The sequence below is a fragment of the Trachemys scripta genome, chromosome 3 (assembly GCF_013100865.1).
Source record: "Trachemys scripta elegans isolate TJP31775 chromosome 3, CAS_Tse_1.0, whole genome shotgun sequence".
NCBI lineage: Eukaryota > Metazoa > Chordata > Testudines > Emydidae > Trachemys > Trachemys scripta.
In genome coordinates, this window is record NC_048300.1 from 32,344,339 (window position 1) to 32,355,922 (window position 11,584).

At 44.8% G+C, this 11,584-nt stretch overlaps 1 protein-coding gene across 1 annotated transcript in view; it reads left to right on the forward strand.

The window, feature by feature from the left end:
* KCNK12 (potassium two pore domain channel subfamily K member 12) overlaps window positions 1–10,492 on the forward strand; it is a 57,199-nt gene extending 46,707 nt beyond the window's left edge. Inside the window, exon 2 of the mRNA XM_034764402.1 lies at window positions 9,403–10,492. Coding sequence (XP_034620293.1) covers window positions 9,403–10,298 — 896 coding nt within the window. The 3' untranslated portion in view covers window positions 10,299–10,492. The remainder of the gene's footprint in view (window positions 1–9,402) is intronic.
* Window positions 10,493–11,584: the final 1,092 nt, after the last annotated feature.

Sequence of the window (11,584 nt, forward strand, 5' to 3'; positions counted from 1 at the left end):
AGTATCAGAGGGGTAGCCGTGTTAGTCTGAATCTGTAAAAAGCAACAGAGGGTCCTGTGGCACCTTTGAGACTAAGAGAAGTACTGGGAGCATAAGCTTTTGTGGGTAAGAACCTCACTTCTTCAGATGCAAGACTTGCATCTGAAGAAGTGAGGTTCTTACCCACAAAAGCTTATGCTCCCAGTACTTCTGTTAGTCTCAAAGGTGCCACAGGACCCTCTATTGCTTTTTAATGATCATAGAGTATCAGGGTTGGAAGGGACCCGATCCAACCCCCTGCTCAAAGCTGGACCAATCCCCAGGCAGATTTTTGCCCCAGATCCCTAAATGGCCCCCTCAAGGATTGAACTCACAACCCTGGGTTGAGCAGGCCAATGCTCAAACCACTGAGTTATTCCTCCTCCCCTTAGTCAATTGGAGTATGCATAAGGTTAAAGTTAGGCACGGTCTTTGTTAATAGAGGCTTAAATTGGTTGCTCCCTTCTATACTTCATCAAGGCTAAAGAAAGTTTGGAGGATAAAGTTGTCTGAGGCAGCCTTAGTTTTTGCTGTGCTCTCTGAAAGTCTGATTCACCATTGCTCTGCACTTTGCATAGACATGCACACAAGTGCAAAAGTGGGAGAAAAATGCTACTAGTCTGATTTGATAGAATTTTACACTCACTTTGGACAGGACAAGAAGCAAGGCATTGCAAAATCAGACTGCATGGTTCCACTATTGTCAGCCTCAAAAGTTCAAAAATCATGGGTCAGAACCCCCAAATCATGAGATTAGCACAAAAATCATGAGATAAATAGTGTTTTGGTCTCTCTTTTGATTTTTTTTAACTCTCCCAGTGCCAGGGTTGCCAATTTTGCGTGGATGTATTCCTGGAGGTTTCATCACATGACAATCTTTAATTGAAGATTAATCTTTAATTTCTGGAGACTCCAGGACAATTCTGGAGGATTGGCAACCCTACTCAATGCAAACATGGGACCATTACTGTTGCCCACTCCCAAACGTATTGGAAAGGTGATTGTTGGCCTCTGCTGCAGGACCTCTCACCCTCACATCTGCCTCTCCCCCTGCCTGCCAATTGATTAATTCTGTCAAGCCCCAGCCCCAGCCCTGCTCCTGCTGCAGCTTCCAGGGGTTCTTCCTTCCTCTTTCCCAGGCTTAGGGCATATGTCCACCATAGTCCCCTTCTCAGGTCTGATGTTGCAGGGAGGGAGAGGGGAGGGGGAAGGAGCAGAAAGTAGCTGTCTGGTTCACAGGAGAGGAGGGTGAATGAGGAAGTGGAGCTGCTGTGCTCTTTCTGCTCCCTCTTCCCCACTCCCATCCTCTGAGAATGGTGTTGGGTCCTGATGGGAGGGGTAGAGAGCAGTGCCTGCATCTACAGCAGCCCTGATTGGCTGCTCTTCCCCGGAGGTGAGTGGGGAAAGCAGCCACTCAGAGACGGGTTAACCTCCCCCCAACCCCCAGCAGGTCTGAAATTTGCAAGCGGGCTGGGGGTTTTCACATCATTGTCCAGCCCTGGCTGAAATTCTATGATGTGCAAAAGAATCACAAGCGCTGGCAACATACTGGGCTTCCTATGGCCTCCCAGGGAACAGCTGGGGGCTGACCAACAATAATAAAACTAATGGTCCTGTATCTAGGAGATCACAGAGCAGTCATTCAATATAGTGATGAGGACCTGTATATTCCTGGCCTAACTATACCTTTTCAAGCTCCACATCCTGCCCCCGTGACTGCTGCGCATCCTATGGAACGGGCGGGAGTCTGCTCAGAGTCTATGGCTCCAACTGTGTAACTTCTGTAGAGTTACTTTTGATTTACATTGGTGTAACTGAGATTAGAAGCAAGTTCTTGATGTGTAGTATTGTTTGTAAAATGGGCCAGATCCCTAGCTAGTGTATAAATTACTCCTGGGGGAATTCTGCATCACTGTGCAATGCAGAATTTTGCAGAAATGAATGTGCACGCAGAATTTCCTTTCCCCCACAGAAATGGGCTGCAGTGCTGCTGGCTGCCACTAGGGGCCACTGGACCCGGCATAGCCCAGCTCACACATAGAATACAATGCTGGGGGGAGGGAGAGGGAGCTAGAGTGTTCCTGGCAGCTGCAGTTCCCAGCATGCCCTGAGGGAAGGAGAGAGTGGCGCGGAGGAAACTCCGTGCAACCCTGGGACCGAACATCAGGCTGTTTCTCCCTCTGGATCCCTGGGCTAGGGGGGTTATGACTGGACTCTGGGTGGGGGTGCAGGTATCTGGGTAAGGGGGGGCTCTGCAGCTGGTCTCGGGGGAAGAAGGTGCAGGTATCTGGGCCCCCACGGCTGGGCTTTGGGGGGAGGAGGTTCGGGTGTAGTGGCTGGGCTCTGGCGGCGGAGGGGTTGTGGGTGTGTGGCCCCCTGGCTGGGCTTGTGGGGAGGAAGGGGGCAAAGAAACAGGAACTGGGTTGTCATAGGGGTTTCTTTAACTCTAATCCTGAGGGGATTTTAGTGTATGTCTGTATTGTTACAGACATACTTGCTGACAGGTATTTTGAAATAAATTACCAAAATAATTGAAACTAGTGTGATTATGTAGTGTTGTTTTTGACAAAAAATAAAATTTGCAGAATTTTAAAATATTGTATGCAGAATTTTATTATTTTTTTTGGCACAGAATGCCCCCCAGAGTAATAACTATATGATTCAATGGAACTATGCTGAAAGATCTGGAACAATTTCAACCTATTCTGTTGATTGCTGATTCTGTATTCATTAACAGTACTATACAGGATTGCAGAAAGGTATTTGCCTGATACATGTTATTTTCAGTATTTATAGCTTGTATAACAGCATTAAGCATCTATAAGAGTCTTTGAAAGCAATCTACTACAATGTTGCCTAGCCATGTTTACTTATTACTATTTAATGATTTGATGGCATCCATTATTCTTTCCTCTTTTTAAAGTCTGGATTATATTTTCTTTTAGCTCCTCTGTTCATTTTTGCAGGAGAGGATCCATTCAAAATACAGAGCTATACTTTTTATTTAGGATCATGGTTATTTCATAGGTTCAATGTACAATTTTTCATAGCAGTCTCCAAATTATCTCATTATTTCTTCTGTTCCTGTAGGATTGTGTATCTGTCAAGCGGTATTTCATTTTCATTGAGTTCTTCTAGCTCTCTCCCTGCTTCTCTTGTCCCTTATGAAATGTTTGTCTTTTGCAGTATCATGGCTGGTTGTTGAAAAGATTGGTAAGCTTTTGCTTGACGTGTTCTACCTAACTCCCGAACTCACAATTTCCTTATTCTGCCCCACTGATGTACCTCATATCTGATAGAGCAGAGAAAGAAATTTAGGATGAGATCCTTATCCCCCCTCCAGCTAGTTTATATAAAGGGGAAGTAGCATTGGAAAGGGGCCCTAAAAGCCCTGTATCTGACTAGGGGAGGATTCCCTCCATGTGGGTGCTGTGAAAAACTGGCGTAAGGCTGCCTCCCAAGGACCCCCTCAGAAGTTCAAGTATAAGATGTTCCAGGGTGGGGCCAGAGATAGAAGGGGCATGTCAGAGGCAGGGTCACAGCACTCAGCACTGTGGAGATTTCAGGCAATGCTTAAGCATGTAGGGCAGCCTATGGGGGCTGCTGTAGCTTAACCTCCACTAAGGGGAGGCCTCTCTAGCCCCTGGAACAGCCCACGCTCAGGAGGTTACAACGATGGCTTAAATTCCCCTTAGTTTCCCTGACCCTGGGCTCTAGAGGCACAACACCTCACCCTTAATTTCTGGGGGGGCCTTAACTCCTAGGCCTCTGTGCTGAAGCCTCCAGCAAGCCTGCCATGTTGATGTTGATCCCACTAGGAACTGGACTGATCCTTTCTCAAAGGTTAACAAACAACCATCAGAAGATAGTGACTCTTGCTCACTACCAAGGTAGACCAAATTTAGACCCGTGATCTAGAAATGAAAGGCTCTGTATTACCATTCCTCTGAGCATTTCATTGTATAGTCTGGCACATAGGCTATTTATTATTCTACATCTCTGTACAACTTTGCAGAACCTCCCAGACAGATTTTCACCTGTTGAAATTGTAGTCATTGTCACAATGAGACTATGAAATTAATAATGATTTCTAACGGTTTGAATTCCCCAGAAAGCTTGAGCATGGATACCAGCTCTTAGGGAATGTCCGCTTTTGAAGATCTACAGCATAACTTACTGGGGAAAGATCTGAATACATAACTGACAACTTGTGTTTTCTAAATGTCCTTGAGTCCTTCAAAAGCCATGGGCCGGGGGGAGGATCAGTTGTCTAGTGTGATTTGTGTGGAGGTGAAAAAAGAGGGTGTAATCTCTTTTCTTTAGAAGTTCTGTAAATCTCTCCAGCTGGCAGATACCACACTTTAGCATTTTAATGTTGCTATGATATGCAGGCTCTCTGTAAAGTTAAGTTTCTTTCTTACTAGTTTGAACCCTGACTATAACAGGGTTCAAAAAAGAACTCGATAAGTTCATGGAGGATAGGTCCATCAATGGCTATTAGGCAGGATGGGCACGGATGGTGTCCCTAGCCTCTGTTTGCCAGAAGCTGGGAATGGGCAACAGGGGATGATGATTGCCTGTTCTGGTCCTTCCCTCTGGGGCACCTGGCACTGGCCACTGTCGGTAGACAGATTACTGGGCTAGATGGATCTTTGGTCTGACCCAGTATGGCTGTTTTTAGTTCTTAGTTGCAGAGTGCAATTAAAGATCTCCCTCCCTGTGATGGGGTTTACAGACCCCTCACTGAGACTATAAGTAATGGAGCAGTTCTGTCCCAGAAGGCCCTGATCTTCAGCAACTGCACAGCATGCACCAAATGGATGGCCTGCTTAAAAGGAGACTCTGACAGTCAAGCTGGGGAGAGTGAAGGAGAGACTGGCTGCAGGCAGGCAGCCGGGCTCTAGCTTTTGGGACAAAGGGATCTATAGGAGAAGAGTCTGGACTATGGGTAAGACCCAACCAAGAGGCCAAAGGCCTGACATCCCTTTTTCTCGCCTCTCTCCCCTGACAAGGAGAAGCAAGTGGACACTGAAAAGTGGACTGAGAAGATCCAACTAACTGTTTGAACTAGTGAGACTGTGGAAGCAACCCTCTGCTAAGAGGGAAGCTGAGTGCCATGACCACACCCTAAACTGGAGCGAGAACAGGAGGAGGTAGGAAGAGCCCCAGGGAAGGCTCATCTGTTGTACCAGCTAGAAGGGACCAAGGCTACGTTGGCGGGAGAGCTTCTCCCGCCAACATAGCTACAGCCTCTTGTGGAGGTGGAGTTATTAAACCAATGGGAGAGTTCTCTCCCAATGGCTTAGAGCATCTTCACTTGACACACTGCAGTGGCACGCTGCGCCAATGTAAATTTGTAGTGTAGACCTGCCCTGAGACTCTCCTCACCCCTTCTCCCTGGGACTCTGGGCTGGACCCAGTAGAGAGGGAGGCCCAAGGCTCTCCTACCCTTTCTCCCCTTCTCTGCCTGACCTGGGAAGCACTGGGAAATGTGGATTGTAACTTGGCCACTTGGTAACTTGTAGATTGTCTGGCAAGGCCATCCCAAGACTCAGACTGTTGGGCCACAGCCTGCTTACTAGGCCTGCAAGCCCCAAGTGATCCCTGCTACCCTGAACAGATAGTATGAAGCAAGTCAATCGTATTTCTCAACCAAAGCTTTGGATTAGCACTGAGTACATATATATTAGCTACGCCAAACTTCAGATCCGAAAAGGGACCATTTATTGATAAAGCAGTCATCGTGTTATGTTTGGATGTTAAATAACAATTAAAGTAAAGTTGCACATGATAGCCCAAATAGACCCAGATACTCTGACAAACAAAAAACAAGCCAAAACACCATGCAAGCAACCAAAGAAAAATCATACTGTCATCATAATAATGCTTAATTATTTCTCTGTAAGTTCTTTCCTACGGAGAAAGAGTGGTCTAATGGTTTATGCCCAGAACTGGGAGTCAAGTGACAAGGGACCTGACTCTGTATTGCCCTGCACCTTGTATAATTGGTAATAGGCTTGGGGAAAGCAGTATGCTAATATTAGGTATATTTCTTTCCCCTTTCCTATATCACAGCTTACCTTTCGGCTGGGGTACAGACAAGAATTTAGAATTTTCAGGATGTATATAAAATACAGAGTTAAAACTCTGAAATAATGAAAGTGACAATTTCTAAAGAAAAAAAAGTTTACTAAATCTGTCTGTCTAGATGTAGAACAGTTGACTTATAACCCATGAAACAACTGTGAACATTGGCAATAACAATTTTTAAAGCTAATATTTTCAGAGATTTGTCCTCAAGTTATAGCATTTGTTACTACTACAAGGTTCAACACTGTATTACCTTTTACTGCTCCCAATCTATAGAAGGCCTCCACTCATATGGAGTCCTGGGTAGCTCCTGTGTCTACATTATCAGATAGTTAACACTTTAGTTACTGAATGAACACCTTATACTATCATAGATGTAGATAGATAGATAATCTCCTTCAACAAATAAATGAACACCTGGATATTTCCATCGGTGTAAATAACCAAATAAAGTGAGGCCCAGTGGATAAAGAGTCTGCTTTATAGTTCAAAAAATAGAATGGAATGGTGGCTTTTAAAAACTTGCCAGTTCCTTTAGATAATTAAATATGCACTTGCCATTAGATCACTTCCATATCTGCAATTCCCCATATTTCCTATAATAAGTATAATCTAAAACTACTGCTGATGACATTATCTTCTTATCTTAGAAAAAACTCACCAACCCTGTATAAATCACTGTTTTTTAATTTAAAAAATCTTCATATCTTTCTTTTCTCTGTGACAAAGGATCCCTTCATTTTAAAATCCCTTCATATTTAAAAAAAAGGGAAGAAAGAGAACCCGGGGAACTACAGACCGGTCAGCCTTACTTCGGTCCCTGGCAAAATCATGGAGCAGGGCCTCAAGTAATCCATTTTGAAGCACTTGAAGGAGAGGAAGGTGATCAGGAATAATCAACATGGATTCACCAAGGGCAAGTCATGCCTGACCAACCTGATTGCCTTCTATGAGGAGATAACTGGCTCTGTGGATATGGGGAAAGCAGTGGATGTGATATATCTTGACTTTAGCAAAGCTTTTGATACAGTCTCCCACAGTATTCTTGCCAGCAAGTTAAAGAAGTATGGATTGGATGAATGGACTATAAGGTGGATAGAAAGCTGGCTAGATGGTCGGGCTCAACGGGTAGTGATCAATGGCTCGATGTCTAGATGGCAGCCATTATCAAGCGGAATGCCCCAGGGGTCGGTCCTAGCGCCTGTTTTGTTCAATATCTTTATTAATGATCTGGATGGTGGGATAAATTGGACCTTCAGAAAGTTTGCAGGTGACACTAAGCTGGGGGTAGAGGTAGATACACTGGAAGGTAGGGATAGGGTCCAGAGTGACCTAGACAAATTGGAGGATTGGGTCAAAAGAAATCTGATCAGGTTCGACAAGGACAAGTGCAGAGTCCTGCACTTAGGAAGGAAGAATCCCATGCACCACTCAGGCTGGGGACCAACTGGCTAAGCAGCAGTTCTGCAGAAAAGGACCTGGGGATTACAGTGGACAAGAAGCTGGATATGAGTCAGCAATGTGCCCTGGTTGCCAAGAAGGCCAACAGCATATTGGGTTGTATTAGTAGGAGCAATGCCAGCAGATGGAGGGAAGTGATTATTCCCCTCTATTCGGCACTGGTGAGGCCACACCTGGAGTATTGTGTCCAGTTTTGGTCCCCCCACTACAGAAGGGATATGGACAAATTGAGAGAGTCCAGCAGAGGGCAACAAAAATGATTAGGGGGCTGGGGCAAATGACTTATGAGGAGAAGCTGAGGGAACTGGGCTTATTTAGCCTGCAGAAGAGAAGAGTGAGGGGGGATTTGATAGCAGCTTTCAACTACTTGAAGGGGTGTTCCAAGGAGTATGGTGGTAGGCTGTTCTCAGTGGTGGCAGATGATAGAACAAGAAGCTATGATCTCAGGTTGCAGTGGGGGAGGTCTAGGTTGGATATTAGGAAAGGGTTGTGAAGCACTTGAATGTGTTACCTAGGGAGGTGGTGGCATCTCCATCCTTAGAGGTTTTTAAGGCCCGGCTTGACAAAGCCCTGCCTGGGATGATTTAGTTGGGGATTGGTCCTGCTCTGAGCAGGGGGTTGGATTAGATGACCTCCTGAGGTCCCTTCCAACCCTGATATTCTATGATTCTATTCTATGATTCTAAGGTTTTGATATCATGTGCTCACAATACATTAATTGCTTGTTTGAACTCAGAAGCAATATTTTATTTTTTCTTGGTTTTCATTCCATTCATAAAACTTATACTAGTATAGTAGCTTGTTTTAAGTCTACAGGATTCTATAATTTCTACTGCTGATGGGGTTTAGTAAAAGTTTCTATTAATTTTTTAATCAAAAATTGAAAAAGTCTGATGACTGGATACAATTTTTATCACATTCCAAAAGCAAATGAAACAAATGTAACTTATTCAAAATATTTCACATGCACAACAACAAAAATATATTATCTGGAAGACAGTTCTGTCTTCTAAAAAGTTGAAAGAACTGGGTTTAGATCTACAAAACCAAGATGTTAGCTATTTTCTAACTCTTGGTCTGTGCCTGTATGGAATATCATGACAGCACTGAAGTCAGGGGGTGTTTTGCAATTGATTGCAATGGAGCCACGATTTCACTCATACTCTTTTGTGCGATGATACTTTCGGGACAGTCAGTCTGTTTCTGTATTTGAATAGAAGGCTTTGAATGAAGTGCTGTTACATTTAAAAGATAATCAAGGTTCAAATTCCTTTACCTTTGTACACATTGAAATCTGTCATCTGTTAGCAGGAGTTGGTATAATCATAGTGAGACCTTAACATGAGTGGGGCTACAATGATTTACAGCAGTTAAGGAACTAGTACCTTGGATATAGAGAACTAAACTTTCCAGAGGTTCATGCTGGCTTGAATGAACAGAAGCAAAGCTGTGGTGTATTAATTTAACATTGTTACCAAGTGATTTGAGCTTATGAATTCTGATTTTGCAGAGCTGCTAATACAGCTCCTCCAAACAAAATAGCTCTTCTCTGTTAATAACTTACACTTCATTTCCTACAGATTTTTTTGCTCCCTCTTGAATCCTGCTCACCTTGTCCAGCATTCTGGAATCTTCCTCACCTCCTGAGAAATAATTCACTCTAATTCAGGCTGGTCCAAATTGAGTTATACACAGCATGATTTCACTAACTGGTTAAACATATTCAAAGCCAATTGTCAAAGTGAAAGGGGATGTGGTGGGATACGATATACTAGGAGTATATGCAGGAAGAGCTATGTCATGATTATAATTACATTATCTGTGCCTCGGCAGGTTTTGGAATGACCACACCCGCAACAGTGGCTGGAAAAGTGTTCCTCATAATTTATGGCCTATTCGGGTGTGCTGGGACTATCCTTTTCTTCAACCTGTTCCTGGAGCGTATTATCTCTCTCCTGGCTTTTATCATGAAGGCTTGTCGTGAGCGGCAGCTGCGAAGAAGTGGTCTTCTACCCCCTAACTTTCGAAGGGGATCAGCTATCTCTGAAGTGGACAGCCTTGCTGGATGGAAACCATCAGTTTATCATGTGATGCTGATTCTGGGAATTTTTGCCGTTACACTGGCTTGCTGTGCCTCAGCAATGTACACAGCAGTGGAAGGATGGAACTACATTGACTCCTTATACTATTGTTTTGTCACCTTCAGCACTATTGGCTTTGGAGATTTGGTAAGCAGTCAAAATGCAGTGTACCAAAATCAGGGATTATACAGATTTGGAAACTTCATGTTTATATTAATGGGTGTATCTTGCATATACTCTCTTTTTAATGTCATATCAATTGTAATCAAGCAAGTTTTAAACTGGCTGTTGAAAAAGTTTGGATGCAGGTGTTGCTCTAAGTGCCATAAATCAAGTGCCCGCCTTGGTCGTCGCAATGCCATCACCCCAGGAAGCCGCTTCCGTAGGCATAACATCTCTGTGGAAACCGATGGACAGTATGACAGTGACACAGAGGGGAGGAGGCTTTCTGGTGAAATGATTTCAATGAAGGAGCTCACAGCATCAAACAAAGTCTCCCTGGCCATTTTGCAAAAGCAGCTGTCCGAGATGGCCAATGGGTACCCTAGAAACGTCAGTATGAACAGCAGACAAAATGGCTTCTCTGCAGGCATTGGTGCGCTAGCTATCATGAACAATAGGTTGGTAGAAACAAGTGATTCTAGGTAGAGTTTTTGAAAGTCTCTTCTATAAGATAATGACATTTTCTTATTTTTTATTTAATAAAAATTTAAGTTATTAGGCTGATGTTATCATGGGCTTATGGAAATTCTTAAGTGAAGAGATAAACTCCAAACAAACAGCAGGTCTATTTTTTTTTTTTAAGTCTTCTCTGGGTTGCAATACCATCTTTGTCCTAATGTGTTTTATTCTCCACATGGCTGGTGTTGGGAATGGCATCATACAGCACTTGATATGCATTTAGAACAGAGTTGAACTGTAGGGGGGCATGCAAAGTCAAGTGCTCCCCTCCCCCCCGATTGGCCTGCTGAGGGCAGAGAGGTAGAGGGGCTCTGTCTTTCTCTCCCTGTGCCGCCTCCCAGCATGTTCCGCCATTCTCCCTGCCAGTTGGGTGGGGAGAGGGACAGAGCTGCTTCTGCCTGGCTGGGAGGCAGTGGCGGCCCACTCCCTGCCCATGCTTGGCTGCCAGGGACAGCAGCTGAGCATGCCAAGGGGAGGGAAGGCTCTGGCTCGCTCAGCCCCAGTCAGTGGTAGTAGAGCCCAGGCAGGGAGCGGGCTGCCATTGCCTCCCAGTCAGGATCTCTCAGGCAGAAGCGGCTCCATCCTGCTCCCTGTCTGGCTGCCAGGGAGACCGGCTGAACATGCCAGCGGGAGGGGGAAGTGCAGGGAGAGAAGGACAGAGTCCCCCCTCCCACCCCAAGGTAACATGAGGTGGGGAGAGCATGGCAGCCCCAGGCTGGGCACAGGGCAAAGGGGGAAGGGGGCTGTCACTGGGCAGAGGAGATACGTGGGGCGGTCATGTGTTTTCCGCTTTAGATTGTGTCCCCCCAGTATGGGGAGGCACGAGTCTATGATTTAGAAGAATGGTGTATGTGGCTACTTGTGAAGCCAGTGCCCTAATCAAGATGCTTTTCTTCATTGTAGAGAATGGCCTGAACCAAAATCCTGAATCTAAATGCCACTGAACTCTGGAGTAGTTCAGTTCTGGATTCAAAGTTCACAGCTAGGCTCTGCCTCTGTGATGAGGTAAACCAAAACCCCAGAGTTTAATATCCCCAACACCCAAACTTTGGTGAAGTTTGGATCTGGACCTGAACTTCGCACCTTTATGCTGCTCACTGATCCATTAGAAGCCAGTTTTGTACATAACACACACATAGCACAACAAATATACTAGCTTTAGGTGTCTATCATGCTCCCATTGAAGTTAATGGGGGGGAAATTCCATTGATTTCAATGGTGCAGGGAAAAGCCCAGTGAATTCCCATAGCCAT